We start from the raw sequence: 23977 nt of genomic DNA on the forward strand, positions 1-23977 counted from the left end.
TTTATAGGCACCAATGAGGGATAAGCTGAACATTTTCTCATCTGATCACACATTTAGTTCTTAAAGACATAATTTTTCTTTATATCAACCTGTTTTTCCATTTGATTTTTGTGCTTTGGGTTGCTCACAGTGTAAGCATTTTTTTTCCATGTGTGTTCATGGGCAAACTTCCTCCTCCTCATTTTACCTTTCTTCACTTGTTGCCTGTGCTTTCTTACTTTAAAAAAAAATCTCTTTAGGAGAAACTCAGTTAAAATTAATATTTTATGGCCTATTTTCCCTTTTAGTTTTTAAAGTAGCTCTGATGCTTTTCTTTTGCCAACATACTATTTTTCCCCCCATTGGATGTGATTCACTCCATATTTTCTGCTCATTATTATCATTGATATTTTCTGACGTCTAGATTTCCTCTCCTTGTAGACAGTCACAGTGTGCTCCACAATGGTAGAAAAGATGGTTCTGATTTGTCATCTGAAGCACAGAGACATTTGGTAATAAAAATAGTACAGAATGAGGATGCTGAGTCCCTGCACAGAGTAAGTCATTGTTGGAGAGGTGACCCCAACAACATAACATAGCTTACAATGGTGCACCTATGCTGGTGGTTGATAAAATTCAGCCTGGTCTCAGGGGGTGGGAGGCAAATGCTACTGAGAGTACTCAGGAAGGATCATCATTTACTGCTGGTAAGACAAGAGAAATAACACTTCGAGGTCATTCTTGGCATTGCCCCAAATCCCGATTCTCTTCAATCTGCTTGTATCCTTTTCTATCAAATAAACCACACTTCACAAAGATCTTTTGAACTGTGACAGTGTCCTGTGATACCCTTTTCTGACCATGTTGGGCTACGGGTTTGTCTCCTTATAGGAAGAAAACCGTCCTGCATTTTCAAGCAGTCACTTGTAAAAATGTAAGCATAGACCTCACATAATCTGAGCTATCATTATGTATCCTTTTCAGTAAAATGATTTCGGAAATTCGGGTTTCAAGCAATTCCATTGTATCATCTTTTTTGCATCATTATGAACTTGCAATTCTCTGATGCCCTAACGCAGCCCTGTTTCTTTCCGTCTAGAATTCACAGACTAATTCTGATTCTTTTCCTTGTCCTGAGATGTGGAATCAGCTGTCCTCCCGAGGGACGCTGGTTCCTTTTATCAGAGAATCACTTTAGAAGCCACAGGCACTAGGGCTACAAATAGCTTGTTCCACATTCCAACTGGCAGGATGACAGCAAAATACCCAACGGCACAAATCACTGTAAGCATAAAACATCCCTTTAAGAAACATCCATGGAGTCTTATTGACATTTCCAATTCACCTTTAGTTTAATAAGTTCTTTCACCTTACTCTAATTAGAAAGTTTATTAATCTGTTTTTTTTTCAACTCTTGGACAACTTATTTTTCTCCTTTTCATTAATGTTAACAACCATAAAAAAGTTATATATTGTTATACCAAATCATGGGTCTAAATTTCAATGCTGCCTCCCCCAAATTCAGGAGACTCCACATCGTTTCTTCTTTCTTGACCCTCAGCTCAGCCATTCTGAAGCTGGCTTCACAGTGTGCAGGTCCCATCGATTCTTTGGTCAACATCACTTTAGCACCAATATCAAAGGAAAAGAGTCCCAGCCTCCATCTAGGGAACCCCAAAGAAACTAAGAGTTCAGAACACTTGATATGATGCATAGATATCCTGTTTGCTTAAAAATAATAATAATCAAATTCTCAATTTAAAAAAAAATCCTCTATCAATTTTCTCCATGTGAGTTCCCCAATTTGAAAATACATATTTTATAAATTTTTCTTTTAGCACTGCCTTTGTATATTTATGGATCACAGTTTACAGTGGTAAACTCTGCTTTCACAGAGGCCCTTGGGTAGATACTGTGGTTCCCTTATACCAGCCTGTGCTGATTCATGAGAATCAACTGTGAACTTGTCTTCCCCAGGTCTGCATTCAGGGACTTCATGTTCATAGTTCAAAATCAGCACCATGGAAATATTTACACCAGGGAAAATAGCAAGCACTCCTATATGTGTAGTAAGAATTGTAATGCTTTCCACTGCTGTTGTGTAGTTAAAAAAATTTTTTAAATTTTTAAAAATAAAAAAAGAAAGAAAGTAGCAAGCACTATAAATCAGGACTTTCTACCTAGAAACCCCATTGTTGAACATGTACCAGGGCAACACACCTCAGTTTTCCCACAACCATTCAAACTATCAGAACATAAAATCAGTTAAACATCTAGAAATATCAGTCATAGGCCAGACATTAAGGTTGTGAATTTCCACTCAAGGAGTTCACATAAAATAGCATTTGAAGCTTCATGTGATTTCTACAGTATTTACTGGGTTGAGTTCCCCAGGACCAATCTTTAAAAAACAAAAATTGTAATTGGATGACAGCACATTTTCCTTATGATATCCAAGGCACGTTACATTTAGCTATCCACCAGTTTTCAAGTAATTTCCAGATATGTTTGATCCATCCCCAGAAGGTTTTATTTCCACAACAGACAAACAGAGAATTTAGTAATTTCTGGTTATTAACATTACTGGGAGAATATCCAACTTTTTGCATGAGTTAATACACACTATTCTCTCCCTTCCTGGTTCGTTCTGTGGTCATTGTGTGTTTTCTGGATGAGGAGGAGGACAAAGCCCAGCAAGCTCTGGATATATGGTCTAGCGTTATCAAAATCCAAACAGGCAACAGGGATATTAGGCTTCCTTACTGCATCTGGGTGGGACTGGACCAGGAATCTGTTTCACTCACCAGGGGTCTGCCATGTGTTTCCTCCCTGTCTCCACTCTGTCCACTCTAAATAAATCATGCTATTTATCCTCAGGAAGGTACTGGCCTCAGGTATAACACCACTGGAAATTGTTCTAGTAGAGGTAAACTATTTGTTGTTGATTTAGCACCTAAGTTTAGGCAAGAAGAACATTTCTACCTGAAGGTTCTGTACAGTTAAATTCCCCTGCCTTTATATTGGTACTTCCAGAGGGCCATGGAGTCCCCAAGTGAGGAAATCAGGACACTCTGGCCTCAACCTCCAGCTGCCTCCAAACAGTACTTGCGCCATGACTTTGACCCTTATCTCGTCTGAATCCACTACTCTTCCTCCCTCCTCTAGCACTTTCCTCTCACCCCACCCCATGCCTTGAACAAGACTTCTGCTGACATGGCCCTCCTACTTACTCTCGCTTCTTATGCTTGGCCAGGTCTGGCTGTGCTCATTCAAGGACACAGAGCTGTGACCTTTTGAAGCTTCAGGCATCTGCCTGTGCTTGGCCACACCAGCTCCCAGCACAAGACTGCTCCTAATGCTCTTCTCTCTCTGATCCTCTGAGTTTCCTTCCACCCTAATACTGTCCATTTTACATCCCTCCTCACTCTGCAACATTCTATTATCTTCTACTGTTTCCTACTTATTACAATGAGAAGGTTTGGGTGGTGGCGAGAGCTGTATTTCTAGTTCTTTCCTTTTCTTCCCCCATGTCAGAAGTCATCCCACATCACGGTCACAAACCCAGATACAAAACTGATTCAAGACAGACATTTTTGTTTCCTAAGATTTATAACCTTGGGAGACACCTCAGACTTTTCATCAGTCGCCCACTTCTCCCTCCATCTGGCTAATTCTGTTAACCATGCAGTGTTTAGTTTCAGTTATTTCTTCAAATCAGGAATTATTTCTAATTCTTCTTTTTGATTTCCTAGATGATGATTTTTTGATATCCTCTTATTTTGTTGTCAATTTTATTCTATTGCATTATAAGGAAAGTATGAGATCATATGGCTTCTGATTAGTGGGCAATAGGCAATACGGTATTGTGGGTTGTTACAATGTATACAAAGTGTGTCATGTTGCATGTATCATTTACTGCTTGCTTTTTAAACTCCTCATTTTGTTTTCCAAATTTATCTACCTCATGCGGGTAGGTCTGATTCATTGATTTTTAACTGCTGATTGATTCACTCATTCTCTGTTGGTGGACATTTCTTTCTTTTTTTTTTTAAATCGCAAACAATGATTCATTGAATAGATTTATGTACATATCATTTTCCTAAAAGTGTAAGTTTTCTCTAGGAGGGAGTCCTAACATCATAGTTGTTTGATTACAATAGTTTGCCTTGTTAGTAGCCCCAGATTGCGCCCCAGGTGGTGTTATAATACATAATTTCTCATCAGTAGCTTATGAGAATTTTCCTCACATCCTTGCCAACACTTGATAATAATTTTTTTTATTTTTGCTATTTTGATGGTTGTGCAACATAAATTTTTTTCATATCCCTGAAGAAAGGCATAAATCTTCAAACTGAAGAAACTTGAGTCCTGAACAGAATAGAGATAAATCCATACTTAGTAATATCATGATAAAGTGTCAGAACACTAAAGAGAAAAAAAAATCTTAAAAAGAACCAAAAGGAAAATATAATTTACTTACAATAGAAGAACAAGTAGACTGGTAGCATATTTCTCATTGGCAATTACAGAGGAAGACAATGGGGTGAGATCTTCAATGTGCTAAGGAAAGAAAACACTTTCAGACCATAATGAGTCAAGGGCTCGTTGCCTTTTATCCCAGGATTTCATCTGTACTGTATGTATGTGTCAAATTATCATACTATAACCCATAAATATGTATACTTCTGGGTTGAACCTTCAGTGATTCTACCAAGGATCATAACCATGCATTCCCCTATTGGCCTCCCTAGCTTTTTAAAAAATATTTATTGCAGGCTGGGGTTGTGGCTCAGTGGTAGAGCACTTGCCTGGCATGTGTGAGGCACTGGGTTCGATCCTCAGCACCACATAAAAATAAATAAATAAATAAAGATATTGTGTCCATATACAACTAAAAAAATATTAAATATGTATATAGCATTTGACCAAAAGGGAGAAATGATATCCGAAGCAAGGCAAATCCTAGAACTTCATGCCCCCCAGCATTATCACTGATCCAGAGTCTGCATATAAGCAAGGAGAGACAGGAAGAATGTCAATCCTGAGCCAGCTCAACCCCAGTCTCTCCAATCCTTGAAGATGCATCATCTTTGCTTCTATCCCTTGTATCTGAGAGAGCTGAGGGAACCTTTTTCTGAGATTAAAAATGACTGAACAAAAAGGGTCAAATGGGACTTGGAGAAAATGACAGACAGAGAAAGAGAAAAACAATTTAAAGGGTTCTAGTCAGAGATGGCATTTTTAACTGACTAGAGTTGTAGAAGTCATAGAGGGCAGGTGGGGTATATAGCTCAACCACTGTGAAAGATGAGAGACAGAGGCAGCCACAAAAACCATTTCCCATCAGTGGGTAAACCTTAACAGACCCACATACCAACACTCTCTAGCTCAGGAAACAGAGTGCCTCAATTTCTCTAGATACTCCTACCCCAACACAGAAACCATGTAGATCTTATGAGTGTCCTTACGGTACATGTCTTCCGTTATTTTTTATTAAAAATACAGACAACATAGTCCATTTAAATCATGGAATTTCTGAAGCTGAAAGCTTCTTAAAGTGCCTTTAATCCAATTCCTCCATTGAATAGATTAGTGAATCAAGAGACCACAGGTGGAATTGTTTAGAATGACCTCATTAACTAGTGACAGACCTAGAGAGAGAACTTGGACCTCCTAACTCCTGAGTCACTTCTACTTCCCCTCACCACACTATCTCTGCATCCAAATGAACTAAAAATTTGGAGTGATTTTGCTAAATATCTGATATAATGATCTGCCTATAGCAGGCACTTACTAAATGCTGTCTATCTAATGGGATTTTCTTTCCTTTTCTCTCTCCTCTCCATTTTTCCTCTATGAGAAGGTTCTTGGTTTTGATGATAAAGCTTGCTATCCTCAAACCCTGCCTTTGCAATGGGAGACAACACCCACTGGGCACCAGAAATGTTAGCCATACCTCACACCACTCCGTATGCAAATGGAGCAAGAGAAGGTGGCTCAGAGGAGACAGTACACTGACATATGAGAATCAAATGTGACCAGGGCAATTTGGGGTAGCGTCTGCTCCTAACCTAAGCCTTCCTTGAGTTCAGTTAGAACTTTAGCATCTCCCCCAAAAGAAATCAGACTCTAAAAAAACGAAGGCTTCAAAAGGCATTGAAGAATGAAATCTCTCACAATCCACATGGTAAAACTTGATACAAGATTTCTATTCTCTTCCCCAAGTCTTTTTGTTTGTTTGTTTGTTTGTTTTTGGTGTGTGGGTGTGTGTGGTATTACACTTGAATTTGCACTCAGGGGGATCTCACACATGCTAGACGAATATTCTACACTGAGCTACATCCCCAACCCTTTTGTCCTTTATTTTTAGGTTCTTACTCAGTTGCCCAGGCTGGCTTTGAACTTATGATCCTCCTGCCTCAACTTCCCAAGTAGCTGGGGTTACAGGTGTGCACCACAGCACCCTGCTTCCTCACATCTTGTATTTTGGTAGTCTCTGCCTTCTTCCTTCTCCCACATAATTCTGAAACATCCTCATACTTGGCCCAATGCCCTTGACTTTATCCCAGGATTTCATCTATACTGTATGTATGTGTCAAATTATCATACTATACCCCATAAATATGTATACGTCTTACATGCCAATCTAGAACATCTTTTAGAAACTATCAGTGAAAGCAAGTTAAGAAGGTAGATTCATCGGTGACGTAATGATCCTGTGGAGACCTGGAGGGCATGTTGGGACTGTGGCACCAGGTCTCTGGGGCTTGGAGAGATCTGGAGCTAGAATGTACCTGTTGTGGGTCAGCAATCCCGCCGGAGGCAACGCTGGTTGCCTGGTGGTGAACAACTGCTGAGTCAGGATGGTACTGTTTTAGGCAGAATCTGTGTGTCTTCCTTAAAAAAAAAAAAAAAAAAAAAGGGCAGTAAATCACTATGTCCCTAAAATGCGCCTTTCTGTTCCCCAAAACGTAGCCAATTAAGAGAACAATTTTGAGAGTGAGTATGGGCCAGGACCCTGGCTTTCTCTCGTGCATGCTGGGAATCAGGGCAAGTTAGTGCTATCTGTAGAAAACTACTTTCTTGCATGTGCACCAAGTTCCTTGGGGGTGCTGACCAAGAAACAGTGGGCCAAAGCAAGCTAAGTTGATGCTGCTTCTGTCACCTAACCTATAAACCTCCCTGCCTGTGGTAGCTGGTGCAGATTAGAGCACTGTGGAGAGGGAAGTGCTCGTCCAGACCGCCGCCCATGGACAAAGTCATGGGGGAGACGAGGTGTTGTTTTCTGGTGAAGTACTCGAGGCACTGTGTGAAATAGAGGTGCCCCTGTCCAGCCTATGGCCACTGGACTTTCTGCGGAAGCACCTGTCCAGCTCATTGTCACGGGATGTTCTTTGTACGCCTTTCTCAATAAACCTTATGCCTCATATCCCATCTCCAGGTGTCTTCTTTGGTCTCCTGGAGACTATCCCACTGCATTAAGCACAATTGGGTTGTGTATGTTTCACTCAATTAGCAACCAAGGACCAAATCTGGAGACAGAAGACAGTAAAATATGTATAAAGTCCAGAGCAATGAAAATGTAGAAAGATTAGCAGATCTGCTTTTAAAAAAAAAAAAATCTGTGAACCGATATATTCTGTGAGTTTAAGTTGTAGAAGAATAGATATTATGGTCAGAGGTGATCGTGTTGGGATGATGTATGAAGGCAAGAAATGAAAGAAAGATAGGACCTGGAAGGAGGGAAAGGGATGGCAGTACAGATTGATTTGAGGGGTACAGGGAACCCTGGAGTAGAGAGAAGGCCATGGTCTCTCTTTGTCCCTAACTGTTCCTGCCCCCACCTTCCACCTACCAAAATCAGTGAGCAAATCAGATAAGATCTCAAGTCTCAGAGAGAAGATCAGAAAAATAATGGACTTGAGGTTTTGAATAAATACTCTATGTGACCCAAACTGCTTGATCTTGCTATTTGAATGAGAGGAGAAAATTCATAGGGAAAGAAATGGACGGGATCATTTTTGAAAATAACGAGTGAGTGGACAGATTGCCACAGTAAGAAGACAAAACATCAGGGAAGTCCGATGATATCAAAATCCACACTAACAAGAAAAACCCACACCATTTATACTCTTAAGTCAAATAATGAGGTGTCAGCAAGGCGTCAGCTGGAAGAAAAAAAAAAGTGTTAAACTTGAGAAATGGTTATTTTTTTAGTTTGCAGCCAAAGCTGCAGATGAAAATAAATGCAAAGAATCTGCAGCTGGCAGTAGAGATTCTTAATGATCCCCATCAGCAAGAAACCAAGGTCTGCTGAAGATCTGTCTCAGGAAGCTGAAAGAAAAAGCTTTCGAAAAGAAGGAACAGAAGCTGTCAGCAAAGGGAAAAGTGAGTCTTCTCAAAGAATTGAAGAAATAGAGAATGATAGTGAAAATAGAGGATGTAAAAATTTGCTGGATCACGGTGAGAACAAAAACCAGACCGGACCACCAGACTTTTTTCCTCTTAATGCAACAAGATTTCTTTCTGGAGAGAAGACAGAGGCTGTTCTACCTGAGGCAGAAATTGGAGATAGCAAACCCAATTGATGTGCCTTAGGAACCAGGGAAATAAAGCCAAATCCAGGAAATTCTATAAACAACTCCCAACCAATCAGAGGAGCTGAAAGGTAGGCTAGCTCCCTGGGACACTCCATGTAAGGTTGAGATGCTCTGTCCCTCATGATGTCATTTATCTTGATCTTGTTGTGGAAGACACACACATGCCTACTCATGTTTAGTTGTGAATGGGCTTCCATCTGGAAAGAGAGGGACATAGGAGTTGTTGGGAAAGCTAACCTCTGATTTTTATACAAATGTGATTTGATGAATAAAAATTTTCCAGAATGTCTATTTAGTCCTATGCTCTCTAGATGATAGGATACCCCACCATCTTGATGATGGACACAATAAGCTATCTCCACTTTATCAAATACATCTGCTTAGAGCTCAATCTGGGTTGTACTTGGTCCACCAAGGAAATATTGTTAATATGTCATAAAATGTCTGTCTCTATATTGACCCAGGTATGATTTGGTTAGTCATGAGTGGCCTAATAAGCTCTTTCTGCATTAAGGGCAGGTTTGGTTAAAGTTGATGCAGATAATGTCCCATCTTTATCAGGAAGGCCTGTCATGAGCTCATACAGAATGGAATTCTGCCCCCTGCAGCCACCTTCTCAAACACGGACTCAGACACTCTCCCAATTTTTCTTCCTTGTGATTTTATATCACTTCACAAGACAAACGAACCTGCTGAAGGGACTTTGAAATTCTGACCCTCTTACCATAAGAGGGTACCTCTTTTCTGGGTGTTAATTACTTAGGAATATCTACCTTTCTTTTTTTCTGCGAAATCCTTATAGCTTTTGTGTTCTAGAGAGGATCCTGCCAGCCTCTCCAGCCACTGCCACTTACTCCAGAGGCTTCTGGCCTCAGATTATGGATGGACTCTTGGACCCTTGGGACAGTTCATGTGCTTCAAAATCCAATCAAAATGTTACTTTGGTAATTAGACTTAACATTGTTTTAGAATTTAATTTTAGGAAAATTCTTGAGCCAAATGATTCAAATCCGATAGATATTTGATTTACTGTGAAGTAAAGCTACTACTTGAAGCTATAGCCCCCACCCTTTTCTCTACTTTCCTTAGCCCTATTTTATTTGTTTTTAATTTAGTTTGTATAGTTAATGTAGCTTATGCGACTGGAATGGATTTTTAGTGCCATGTTGAATACAATCTTTTGTACAAATTTGTTTTAAAGTTATAGGAATAATTATCAGCAGTATTTTCTAATCTATGCTCTTTTGCACACCTGTACTTTGGATAAACCTAGCTAGTTGACCAAAGTCAAATCACCAAATGGCAATAGGTGGATTGTTCCCTAAGAGGATATAAGTAGTCACTGAAATACCAGTCTACTAAACCCAAACCTATGATGTAATACCAAGTATTAAACTCTTCAATTCAGAAAAATGTTTAGAAAATGACTTTGAGAAGGATGATATCAGTATTTGCTTTCAGCTGTGAAGGTATGTATTGTCAGATTCTTTTACTCCAGTGGGATCCTTTATCTATGTAAAATCAAAAGTCAACATGGAGACTAAAATAAACTTTGGTTGGTAAAGAGGAGTGACCTAGGTTGTCTCCACCTCCCTCTCATCTCATAAAGTGGCATTTCCAAGTATCCCAGGGCTCCATCAAGCTTAGTTTACAAGTTTATAATTTGCAACATGATGGAAGTAAGATCAAGGTCATGGTTTCAATCACTCTGGGGGCTGTGACTACTCTCCAATTCACAAGTGCAAAATACAATGTGGTGTAAGATGGATGCATAGTTGATACTTGATTTAAAAAAAATCATTATTATCACTACCCTTAAGCAACTATTCAGGCAAGTGTGTACTTATTTCACAAATAAGAAGAGTACACAAAATCTCTCCAAATAATAATTATGCAACCTACTCTTGAGTCAGTACTGTCTTTATCCATTCACTATATTCTACTTAAGCAGGCAGTAAGAACCTGTTAATGGTGTTATCAGCACTGAGACATGAGCTATGGAGTCAAGCTGGAAGCCCTCCCAGGACCCCTCTAGCCCTGAGCTTCCATAACCCTCTGGTGTTAGAACTGCACACCAGATAGACATCAAATAAATTATTATCTTTGACTATATAATCTAGTAAAATTTTTATAGATTCCCATAGTCAAATTTTCCCCATGAATATTTATTCCTTGTGAAGATGAAATTGTGACTTTATTTCTCTCTTTTATCTTTCATGAGAAACCATGATGGTGCCAAGTTTAGATCTATCACTTAGGTTTAAATATGAAGTTGTGGGCAAGTATAGAGTGGCAAGATATTGGCTTGAATTTTAAATTAATAAATAAAAAGAAATTAAAATTCATCCAGGAAAATAATTATTCTAGAAGATTTCAAAGATGTGGGTTGAAATGATTTCTCTATAATCCTTTCCTCTGTCCTCAAATCTCTGGCTCCCACCACCATCACCACCACCACCACCATTGCAAGCAGGCTACCTCATCTCCTACTTTATAGAGAAAAATCAAAGCCACAGGCAGGAACCACTCCAAACTCCTACTATTTACCCTGCAAAACCACCAGAATTTATACCTTCCTTCCCCCTTTTCCAGTGAAAAGCTCTCCCTGTTCTGTATCCATTCCCCTCATCTGTACCCCCAATTCTTACTTCAAATCTCTTAGGTTATTACTTCCTTCAACTATATGCTCCTCTTTCTTCACACACCCACTCTGCTGCTTCCTTCCCAGTAGCATTGCAACATGCACAAGTGTCTCCTTGGTCAACACTCGAGCCATTGACTTATTCTGCCACTTCCCCTCATGGTCAAGCTAGGTCGAGGGAATTGCATCTCCACTCATGAATTCTCTTCCCTACCTTCCATTCACTCCACACAGAGAGCCCTGTAGTTTCCTTGTTGATAAATACAACAGATGCCTTTGACTTCTCAAAAAAACTAGACTATTGAAAAGTTATTCTTATTTTTTTAAAAAAACAACAACAATCAAACATCCATTCAGTTAACAAGTTTTATTTTGAATTCTTACTAATGCCAGAAACTTAGGATGTAGCAGTTAAGTCGATGCTGATGATCCTGGGGTTTACATTAGAAAAGGAAAAGAAGTCCAGTATTAAACAAGTCAACAGATGAACAAGACACGGTGATAGAGTACTAAGGAAGTGGACGAATCTTGATGTGATAGAATAACTACCGAAATGGAACTTTATTTTTAAGGGAAGCATCTCCGAGATGATGTTTGAACTGGAGGCACCTGGACAAAGACTGTGGGCCACAGAATCAGAGCCAGAATGAAGAGCAAGAACACAGCCCTGCAATAGACCAAACACCAGGTATACAGGACCACAAATTGTTCACATGCACAAGAGGAGAGAACAAAAAGAAGACATGGTCCTGCTGGGAAGGAAAGTAAAGGGTCTCTGAATCATAAACAGGATGAACCGCTCCTAGTAGAACCATGATCCTTGTACCCAGTAGGCTAAGGCATGGCCTCCCTGACCTTCCAATGGCCTCCTAAGTAGAAAAGAAATGATGGAGAGATTGGGAAAGAGGAGGGGAATGACTCTGCTGCTGGCATTTTTCACCCTTCTGTCCCAGCTTTGGGATCCAATAAACAAATCATCTAAATTTGGCCTTAAAACAAGCTGAAATTGCTTCTAGAGCAGACCCAGATGGAGCCTGAATAGAGAGGCATCTAATCCAACCCCTCTCTTTCCACCCCGCTCTTCCCACAACTATGGACTGAGTAGAGAGAGTGGCCCAAGAGACCAGGGCCTCTTAGGCTTTGGATACATTAGAACCCTAAATCCAGGCCAAGTCCCTGAAGGAGGAGTGTTAGTGTGGTCTTTGTTCAATGAGCTTCAGTGGTCAGCTTCCTCAGGGGGACATGGGTAAGGAAGAGCTCTGCAATATTTGTGCCTGGGAAAGAAAATGAGAACCCAAAGACATTCTCCCAAAGCTAAATTCACACACACACACACACACACACACACACACACACACACACACATGCTAGTCCACAGGAGCACAAAGCTGATCTGAGGGCCTTCCGTTTGACTCAGGGACAATCTCTCTTCCCACAGCAAGTGCTTGTGTGTAGGGGATGTGTAGGGACCAGGTGGAGTAGGAGTGAGGGTTCGTTCTTATGACCCTGATCAGGAGCCCATACTTGAGATCAAAGTCCTTCCCACGAGTTGGGGGCTGCAGACAGTGGGAGCAAAACAGAATGGAGAGATGGGAAGTCAACCCCCAGCCCTGACCCACTATAACTGAGTTCATCTTCCCCCCCCCCACCAACATACACCGTGGAGTGGCCTCCTACACAGCAAGGGAAGACTTGGACGGCTTAACCTCCTCTAACTAGTCCCATCCCACCCTCCGTCCAAGATAAACTCCTCTATTTTTCTTAATCCCACCACCCAGTGAGACAGAGATGTCAAGGGGCCAGGCAGGGAAGGCACTGAGGCACCAGGCCCAGCTCTCCCGGGGATCATCATTTGGAAGTAGAACCCTCTGAGCACTCATTCTAGTCCCACAAAAGTGCCCTGGGGCCATATGTCTATGTCCTGAAGTTAGGAGGGACAGGTGGGCAGCAGGAGAGGATGGCAATCAGACAACATGGTTTAAGCCAAGTAATGCCCAAGGCCACACAGTTCTAAAGCCATTGATTCTCAGTTGAAAAGTGTCCAGCTGGACCAGACAAAGCTCAAACACTCTGCCTAAGTCTCCCATCTCCCAACACTGGAGTTTCAGGCATGAGCCACTGTACTCAGAAAATAGGAAAAATTTTAAAACAATATTTTAGAGCGTGTGTTCTCATTTAATCTGGGACCACAAGATGTTCACTAGCCTCGAATGAGGTTGGAGACGGGCCTGGGGGGAGGGGGGGAGAGTAGGTACTCATTCATGCCTTTTCTCTCTGCTTCTGACACAGCATGCTAGCTATATCTGACACAAATTTAGATAACTCCTCACCTCTCAGGATTTCTTTGCATTTCTGAATTATATGAAAGCCTGATATCTTACTCAGAAAATAACTCACACCTTCCCCAGAGTCAATTGTGCCTCTCCGTGCAGGGAACTGGTTAAGGTGTTCAAATGGGAAATAGATAGCACAGGGGAAGAGAGGAATCCAGATGAAGAATTCATTACAAAGAAGGTCAAGGATCAAAGTCAGGCTCAGCAACAAGATGCCAGGGATGGGGGGAATAGAGGTTTGGAGGATAACATGTAGGCTGGCACCTGAGCCATGCTTACTCAAAGATCCTGGAGATCTGAGCACATCACGGGGAGGAAAGGACTGAAGGTGAAACCAACTGAGTTCTGGAATCCAAGGAGCTGCTGGGACCCACTAAAATGGGGGCAGAACACACAGAGATGCCCCTTCTCACCTCCAGGCAGGCTGCCCTGAAACTCCCATATCATGGGAATTTGGGGCAATGACAGTTGCTATATCAGCAGGTGTCTGCCCCTGCATCATATTCAAAGCCAGGTAATTGGTCCAAGGGCAGATGGGTTGCGAAGCAGTGAGTCCAGGGGCTGAGGCCATCCATTCACTTGAAACTCCTTTATCACTTCTTTCTTGGAGTTGGCTTGGTTCTTCTTCTCAATCTGGTTTACAAAGAGAAAAAGAGAAATTCATAACATTGGTAAGTGAGGTCCTCTCTCTCTCTCTCTCTCTCTCTCTCTCTCTTTCTCTACTCCCACCTCCACTACCATACTCAGTTATTATAATTATTTATTTGTAAACTACCTTTGAGTAGTCTTTTTTTTTCTAAGAAATCCAGTCTTTGACTCCCCCTCTGTAGTTATCAATTCTGACAGCCTGTGGTCTAAATTAATATGATAATTTTTTTCCTGGACTGAGACTGGGAAAAATATTGTTTAAAAAATTCTCCTATTTTCTAGGTGAAGTGGCTCATGCCTCTAATCCCAGTGATGAGAGATGGGAGATATAGGCAGGAGAATCACAAGTTTGAGGCCAGGCTTGTCAACTTAGTGAGATCCTGTTTCAAAAAATAAAAAAGATTGAATATGCAGCTCAATGGAAGAGCATCTCTGGGTTCAATCCCCAGTACAAAAAAAATTCTCCTATTTGCATATAATAGTAATTGTTGCTTTTCTGGTTACTTGTTGCAGATCATTTTAAAACATAAAAATACACAAATGGAATTCAATTGCACCCCAAGCCTGGAAAAATGTTCTACTACCCATCGACATAAAGAATTGACACAGAATATATGCACTCACATTATGAAATTTTGGTCATGTTCACATATTCCTAACTTGATGGGGAAGAGACTACATTGTGTTTAGGAAAGGGATAAATAACATCCAACAAATTCATTATAAATATGTAGTCCCATAAAAGGATTGCTCACATTCTTTCTAACAAAAGTGTCATATGACATCTCCTTCAGTTTATTAGAGAGCAGAACAATTTGTGACTGTCTTTGAAACTAATGTCATTTGAATACCTTCAGAGCATCCTCAAAGTTCTTGATTAAAAGAATCAAAGAAATAAACAACAAGGACCATGCATTAGAAATGTAGCACACAAAATTACATACAAGAGGTTGTGAGGGGAATGGGAAAATAAACAAGGAGAGAAATGAATTACAGTAGATGGGGTAGAGAGAGAAGATGGGAGGGGAGGGGAGGGGGGATAGTAGGGGATAGGAAAGGTAGCAGAATACAACAATTACTAATTGGGCATTATGTAAAATTGTGGATGTGTAACCGACGTGATTCTACAATCTGTATTTGGGGTAAAATTGGGAGTTCATAACCCAATTCAACCTAATGTATGAAATATGATATATCAAGAGCTTTGTAATGCTGTGAACAACCAATAAAAAAATAAATTAATTTAAAAAAAAGAAATGTAGCACACTTTTATTCTAGAACCAAATTTTTATGGCTTTTCTTATAATTTGGGAGGCTTTTAAAATTAGAAATAAAATGAGCTGGGAGTGCTGGCACACACCTGTAATCTCAGCTACATGAGAGGATGAGACAGAAGGAGAGCAAATCTGAAGCCAGCCTGGGAAACTTAGCAAGACCCTGTCTCAAAATTTAAAAATAAGCTAGGCATGGTGACACGTGCCTGTAAACCCAGTGGTTCATGAGGTTGAGACAGGAGGATCACAAATTCAAAACCAACCTCAGCAATTTAGTAAGACCCTGAGCAACTTAGCAACTTAGCAAGACCCTGAGCAACTCAGCAAAACCCTGTCTCGAAATAAAAAGTGAAAAATGGCTAGGGATGCTGCTCAGTGGTTAAGCATCCCTGAGTTCAATCCCCAGTAAAAAGAATTATAAAAATTATAAAAAAATTATTATAATAATAATAAATAAAAAGGGATGGGTATATAGTCCAGTGATAGAGAACTTTTGGTTCAACAAATATATATATATATATATATATATATATATATATATATATATATATATATATATATAGAGAGAGAGAGAGAGAGAGAGAGAGAGAGAGGAGAGAGAGAAATAAAATTATATTCAAATATAAACAATAGTACCTTCTGGGTTGCCTCTATGATCTTTAAACATGGAGCAAACTACATATACTAGTATTTCCCACAGATACTGCTGAATATAAAACTCAGATGCTGAGATTAGCATGAACACCCACAGGTATCAGTGCAATCAGTCACTGTGGCATCTTTGATAATATGAGCATCTAATTATCTACTTGGCACTTCACTGGCATTGGCAGCCACCCTGATGGCAATGGGCTGGCCAAATTATTCAGCAATATCCCCTAAACTCCAAATCAACCAGCGGAGGAGACTGAGTTGGAGAGGATCTGCTAGTAGTTAGGATTGAATGACAAGATGACAAGATATTCATTAAATAACAGCTCTAAGAGTATACACTTACTGAGTACAGCTAAATAATGAGCTAAGTACTTAATAATACTAATAGGGTAGATAATATCCTTATCTTACAGATTAAAAAAAAAAAGATAGGACTTTGAAAAAGTAAGAAGCCTGAACAAAAGGAATTCACAGGCAGCAAAGCTTAGACTTAAACCTGATGCCAGAGACCTTGCCCTTTCCACTGTTCCAGACTTATTGCTAGGTAAATTTATAGGCCTCATTCAGTTGACAACATCAGCCATGCCCTGAATCAGGCCCTAGAAATATGAATGTAAGATTCCCTGATCCTGATTCCTGTGCTCTCCTGCAAAGATATGCACAGGTAAATGGACTGGTGAACAAGTAGAAGCATTAACAGAGCACAGGAACAGGGCACCTATCTACTTAGCAAGGAGCATGAAGCCTCTTAAGTCAAAGGGTCATTATCTCAGGGCTCCTTATTACTGACAATAATTACGATTCTCTAAATACAGGGACGGAGTTCTCTGCCTCCACAAAATACCCCATGCACCATTCCCACTGTGACCAACACCAAACAGGAAAAAAAAACACAACAGTTCACTATTATATAAAAGCTAACATCTATATAAAATGTCCTAACTATTGTATCATAAATAAATAAATATCATAGCTTTGAAAGGCTAAATTTCCGAGACTCTCCATATAGCAAAACAAAAGAAACAAGTCAGGCCCATGTAGAATTAGGGAAGAAAGTGTCACAATTGTTTAATCCATATGTGGATGATTATTATGTGATTGCTCTTCAAGGCATTAGCTTCTTCCAATAAGTGACTAGCCCTAAAAAATGAATTGGAATTGAATCCATCACGTATTTAGAGTTTTAGTAACTATCTGTCATAAGCATCAAGGTGAGATCAGTACCTGATGATCCTAGGGAAATACTGCCATAGTCATTCTAATAGTAATAAAAACCTCTATGATTCTGTAAACGCAAAGTATGTTGGTGCCTATTCTCTACTTTGATGATAAAGAATATCAATCAATGGCACATAGGAAAGTTGAGCCGTATCCTTAAATGAGGTTTTGAAGAAAGCACAGGAATGAACTGATAATTCAACCCAAGCACTTAATCTGGTTAGGCTCAGGTTTAATCCCTTTTAATGATTCACAAAGCCAAATTAGCAAGAACTTAATCTTGTCAAAATATTTCTCTAAATTGCAAATATTTTAACCAAAACAGCAGCTTAAAACATATAGAAAACATAGGCATACAGATTGAAAAGGAAAATACAAAGCTGCATCTATTCAAAGACAACATGATTATCAATATAGATAACTCCAGATTCTACAAAAACAAAAAGCTGGAATAAGTAAGTTTAGCAATATTACAGGAAACAAGATCAATATAACAAAGTAAATTATGTTTTATATATTATCAATTGGAAATTGACATAGAAATAGTACTATTTTAATAGCACCAAAAAGCATAAAATAGTTTTAAAACAAATAAAATACATGCAAGGTTTATATGCTAAATATTATAAAAACAAAAATACCCAAATAAATGGAGAAGTATACCATGTTCATGGATCCAAAGACTCAGTATTGCTACAGTTGTCCCCAAGTTGATCTACTAACTCAACAAAACCCTTTTCAAAATCGTTCCAGGATATATTTGTAGAATTTGACATGGTGAAAATTCATATGGATAAGTAAAGAACAGCCAAAACATTTTTAAAAATTAAGAAAAATGTTGGAGATTTACACTAACTTATTTCAATACTTACTAGTAAGCTACAGTAATAAAGTGGTATATTGGTGAAAGGAAAGATACATAAATTAATAAAGTAGTATAGAAAATCTAGGAATAAACCAAAACATGTGAGATCAGCTGATTTTGGTAAAATTGCAAAGGTAATTTCAACAAATAATGCTGGAATAATTGGATAAACATATATAAAAAAATTACACTTCAACCATACCTCAGTCCCTTTACAAAATAAATAACTCCAAATGGATAATAATGTAAATGTAAAACCTAAATTTTTAAATTTCTAGAACAAAACAAGGATAAAAATGTGAGTTTGTGCTGGGAAAAGATCTTTTACACACAACAAAAAAACTGACCCATAAATGAAATCGATAAGTTTGGCTTTGTCAAAACTGCACTATTTTTTGTAGGTCTTGATAATTCCAAACTCAAAATAACATAAAAATATGAATCTCTCCTTCCATAGTTGCAAAAGGACAATACAGTGGTTTCTACCCCATTGCTAATGGAACCATCATGGATTATCCAGCTAGCGGTGCTTTCCTAAACTTTAGAAGCACTGTGTTGTTGTGCCTGGCCCAAGATAGTGAGTAGTCAACCAACCACCAAAATGGGGCTTGCTTCAATTTTGAGACTCAAGACTACATATAGAATTCTCTGTTTCCTAGAAAATAAATCCCATGGAGAACTTAAGTCTACTTACCTTTTCCTCTAACCATTATCTTTCCTAGGTTTTGATCTTATTATCTGATAAAGTGAGATGAAGAAATAAATAAATGACTAAAGGAGAGAGATCTAGGAGATAGAATCACTGGATGTGGGCTGAGGTTGGAGGTGACCAAGGGCTGCCCTTGGAGTTAACAGCAGCATCACTGAGGGATAAACCACTCATAAATATCATCTGAGCAGCTCAACCCAGGGCCTACTTCATTTCCCTTAATTTTTAGAGCTTGGTACAGTCCTGTTCACATGGTCTTGATGAATAGGCTTGATAAATACATGCAGAATACATTGGTTTTCCAGGCTACTAAGGTGCGGGGCTTGGTTTGGTGCATTATAAGACATGTTGTCAAACAACGAGTCAAAGGCACACAGCACTGCCCCCATCTGTGAGACTGATGGGCTCCAAATGACAGCCATGGTGGTTTTCAAAGAACCACAGATCTCCAGCTACCCAAAGCAGAACACTGAGGAACCAAAAGAAATTCAGCCCAGAAAATGCATGAACATTAAAAGCAAGGGAAAACTTGTGAAGTACTAAAATCTTTTTCAAAAACTGAGAAAGCAGGATAAACTAAATGGGAAATTCCAAGGTTTCCTCTTATCAAATTCAGGAACACTACTGTATTCAATCAGGATTCTGGGAATCATTCCAATCGGTTTCTAAGATTAAATTATGTTCTGGTTTTTGAGAAGACCTATTCAAGGTAGTGATTACAAACCCAAAAGTCCTCTCTCAGAATTGCCTAACCTCTCCAGGCAAAGCCTCCGGGGTGGGACCATTTCAGAAGGCAAGTCTGATTCAGAGAAGCTTTTTCTATCCTTTTTTTAAAGCATGCCTTAGTAGCTCTGCTTACGGGTAAATTTTTCCCATTAACCCACCGCCTACTCCTTTGATTTGCAATAGTCAGCTGGTATCAATAGAGGAAATATATTATATGGCAATGAAGCATATTTAATGCATTACCTTAGGACCTTTGAGATGCTAAGAAGAGAAAATAAGTCTCTCAGGTAGGGCTCAGAGAGCACACAAGCAAAGTTATGAGACATTATGAAGGTAGCTTTTGGGGTGCTCTGTCCCCAGGTACGGGGCCATGGCTGAGAAGGCAATGGTAGTCTGTGGAGGCACCTTCTCTGACACTCACTAAGACAAATTAACCAAGGGAGTCAAGACCCACCAACACCAGGATGTCTTGAATTCAGGTGAACACAATGAGCAAAGCTGGATCCACACAAATGCATGGCTAGTTTTGCTTTCATTGTCTTTAACATTCCTCTCCAAGCTCTCTCCAGCAAAGAGCCAGCACTGAACTTACCGCAGCTGACATGCCTCTTAGAAAATTAATTTCTTCTGCTCCCACCTTTCCTAACAGATGAGTTTCTGCATATTAAAACTTACCTGGCCTTGCTACCTTTTACTCCAGCCCCTTGGAGGGACCGAGTGAATGCCTGGGTATCCTGAATACAACTTGCTACTGAAGTTTTAGTGACCAGCCTGTTATTTGCTTTGCAAATTAAACTCACCTGATCCTGCATCTTTGTAATGCTTTCACTTTGGATACCATAAATTTGGGTACTTCTCACATCTTTTACTACATATCACAGATAATCTGGATCATTAATTTATAGATGATTTAGGTCAGAGTGGTTCATTATGTACTCTTTGTTCTTTGTCACTACAGTTGTAGGAAAGGCTGTTCGTTGATAATGCAGATCCCTCCCCCCCCCCAGTGAACATGCTTCCCCATCGATTCTTCTTCTTACTAAATTAGTAAACATCATGTAACATCTGCACCCAGCAACGGGCTATACAGGTGCCAGGTATCAGAGTTGATATGAGAATATCAAATACAATTAACACCCACTACCGTCTTATATAACAGATTAACTTTCCAAAATTATAAAAGGACTAAAAAGTTGGCGGGCCATGTGTAAGTAAGCTCAAGATCCAGGGGAAATCTTTGTGCCTTCCCTCAATTTTATTATAAACCTAAATCTATTCCAAAAATTAACATCTATTTTTTAAAAAGGAAAAAGCCAGCCCCCTAAGAGCAATGGACATGCACCTCTCTGGATCTCCTGTTCCTCTATATGAATCACCTTCTTCTTTTTTTCTTTTTTTAAAGAGAGAGAGAGAATTTTTTTAATATTTATTTTTTAGCTTTTTTCGGTGGACACAACATCTCTCTTTGTATGTGATGCTGAGGATCGAACCTGGGTCACAGGCATGGCAGGTGAGTGCGCTACCACTTGAACCACATGCCCAGCCCAATGAATCACCTTCTTCTAACCCTCTATTCACCCTAACCTAATTTTCTCCTTGGAGCCCCAAATTCCTGTGCCAATACTCCCTACTCAAAGGACCTCAAGGTCCAATATACACTCTTATTATGGAAATACTAGAGCACTTACACTCTGTACCTGACTAATTATTCTCTTACTGGGTCCTGGTGAATCATAAATGCCCTTGCTTGTTCACCTCCATATTCTCTTCCCTACTACAGAGCGCGGAATCCTATGGGTATGCAGTAAGGTTTGCCCCTATGACTAAACAGATGGACTAATGAGTAGCTTTGCCACTGAAATTGACACTTGATCAGGATGGGAGAAGGTTCCCACTGAATTTCTCCTTTTACACAAACACAGGTATTCCAGTAGTCACCCTTCCTCCTCTCTGAGGCACAAACATGGAGGTAATCATTTATTCAATCTGTGACTGTGGTCAGTAACCTTAACTGGTCACTTCATGATTTCCAGTTCTACTAGACAAAGGACCCGGCCAGGTGAAATGCGGACCAACAGTGAGTGTCTAGGAGGAAAGCAGAAGCCACACCAGGTATTTCCAACAGAGGGGATTTAATGCAGGGCCTGGGTTACACACGTCGGGGAAGGCTGACAGCGGGCCATCCAGAGAGCCCCCTTGTCTATAAGGACAGGCAACAGCTACTAACCTTAGGGCTGGGGGAAACAGAAGGGAAGAGATGGTGTTACCAGAACCTAGAAGCTTTGCTGGGAGACCCCCCGCGGCTGGCGCCTGGCCCTCTGAGGGGGCTGCTGCGTGGTGGTTGCTTGGCCTTCTGGGGGGGGCGCTGCTTGGCTGGAGGTGGTCGGACCTCTGGGCGGGGACGCGGCGGACGCTCGGACCTCGGAGGGGACCGTGGCTTGGCTGGTGCTCTGACCACCGCGGGGGGCGCCGCTGGCTGTGGCTTGGGCCTCTGAGGGGACGTGGCACGGCGGCTGGTTCTGAGAGGGCCAAAAGAAGCTGGAGGCTGGAGGCTGGAGGCTGGAGGCTGCAGCCAGGGCTCTCCTCGGCTGCTCAAGGGCTGCTGACGGGAGCTGGAAACAGGGGGGAAGGCCCTGCTCCCCCTCCCACCTTCCGATCGCCCTCGAGCGCCTTCCAGTGTCCGGACCTAGCAGGGAGCTAACTGTCAGGATCCCGGATTGCGGTTCGCGGAGCCCCAACCCCGGCATCACGGAGCGCGGAGGCTGGGCGCGCAGGGAGCCCAGAGACGACAGGCGGGTGCCCAGCGCCGGCGCCAGGGGCAGCGGGGCCACTCACTCACCTGGTCCTCTGGCAGGCGCAGCAGATCCAGTCCTCCTCTTTCTTCTGGTAGAAGCAGCCGCTCTTGCAGAGGCTGTATTTCCGATCCACGATCTCCCGCTTGGAGTTGAGGAAGGTGAAGGGCGGGCAGCAGTGGATGCTGAAGTGCTCGGAGAACTTCTGGTTCTTGGAGAGTCGGGGACCCTCCTTACCCATTTTCTGACTCATCTCACTGGAGACCGTCCACGTGGGAGAGATGGGGAGACATCAAACAGAGCTGTCAGGAAAGGGAGGTTTCCACCCAAGGAGGCCACCCCCCTGTGACTCCCACTGTCCCAGTTAATATTCAGGGTGGCCCTACAGAACGAAAGCCTAGAAACTCAACGTCTTGCCCAACTCTACAGACGGACACTAAATGAATGCTTATGGATGTTTATCTTTGCATTTTTAAAGTCATGCTTTATAGGAGAAAGACTATTCCTTATGTTTCAGAAATCTATACAGATAGAAAAAAATCTATACAGGATGGCCAAACATATCTTTGGCTAAATAATATAGATTTAGGAAAGGCCATTTGTCTAAAAAGCAAAAAATAAATAATTTATTATTAAAACTCTAATCACTATTCATACAATAAAATACTACACAGCAATGAAAAAGAATAAACTGATACACATATTTGAATCTCACAAATATAATGCTGAGCAAAAAGAAGTCAGACACCAGAGGATGTGAGCTGTATGATTCACTCTACATGAGGTTCAAAAATAGGTAAACTAATCTATGACGATAGAAATCAGCATAGTCATTCTTGGAGAAAGTGGGATCTGACTAAGCAGAGGCCCAATAGAGCCTGCAAAGGGCTGAAAATGTTCCTTCTTGAAGTGAGAAAATTGCAGAAAATGTCCCAACTAACACTCCAAACACTGAAGCACACCGGGAACTTAAGTGACTATTTATCAACAAGAGTCAGCAACTATGGTGGGTCATAAGAATGTGCTGGGCACTGAGAACACTCTGCTCTTGACAAACTCAAGGTCACGTTGGAAGAGATGTGCAGTGTGTAATTACAAAACAGTGAATTGTGGGCCAACAGAAATTGATACAAAAGTTCAAGGGCAGCAGAGAAGGATGAAGACAGAAAGTATGATATGGATTTTTAAGGACAACTAAATTACATTAAGGAGATTTTTTTTAGATATTTTTGTTCTTTAATGTGAGATCTTCTGCTACAGATAGGAAGGAGGGCTGAGAAACAAATAGCATACAGGTAAAAGATAGGTTTTTGCACTTCAGTTTATGATAATCCAAATTATGCATTACATCTGTTATGTAGGTTACAAATGCTCTTCCCTGATGTTTCATATGCCTTTATCATGCAAAAATAATTATTATGTAAACAAATTTATTAGCTCTTATTCAGCTTTTTATATTTTCTCTTAGGAAGGTCTTCTTCCCTAATTTTTTTTTTTTTTTTTTGAGAAGTGGCATTGAACTCAGGATAAGTTGCTTA

General features: G+C 40.5%; 1 protein-coding gene across 4 annotated transcripts in view; it reads right to left on the minus strand.

Moving 5' to 3' along the window:
• Nucleotides 1–2486: 2486 nt before the first annotated feature.
• Nucleotides 2487–23977, minus strand: part of Mobp (myelin associated oligodendrocyte basic protein) — a 45335-nt gene continuing 23844 nt past the window's right edge. Inside the window, exons 3-8 of one of the 4 annotated variants that reach the window (XM_078038099.1) lie at nucleotides 22487–22696; nucleotides 21921–22166; nucleotides 13967–14186; nucleotides 6774–6876; nucleotides 4460–4539; nucleotides 2487–4347 (exon numbers count right to left, since the gene is read on the minus strand). In XM_078038099.1, the coding sequence (XP_077894225.1) occupies nucleotides 14147–14186; nucleotides 21921–22166; nucleotides 22487–22692 (492 nt within the window). In that variant the 5' untranslated portion in view covers nucleotides 22693–22696 and the 3' untranslated portion in view covers nucleotides 2487–4347; nucleotides 4460–4539; nucleotides 6774–6876; nucleotides 13967–14146. Of the gene's footprint in view, nucleotides 4348–4459; nucleotides 4540–6773; nucleotides 6877–13966; nucleotides 14187–21910; nucleotides 22167–22486; nucleotides 22697–23977 lie in introns of those variants that run through there. The other 3 variants (XM_078038100.1, XM_078038101.1, XM_005317402.5) reach the window with 3 other exon arrangements.

This window comes from Ictidomys tridecemlineatus, chromosome 2 (assembly GCF_052094955.1).
Source record: "Ictidomys tridecemlineatus isolate mIctTri1 chromosome 2, mIctTri1.hap1, whole genome shotgun sequence".
Classification (NCBI taxonomy): Eukaryota; Metazoa; Chordata; class Mammalia; order Rodentia; family Sciuridae; genus Ictidomys; species Ictidomys tridecemlineatus.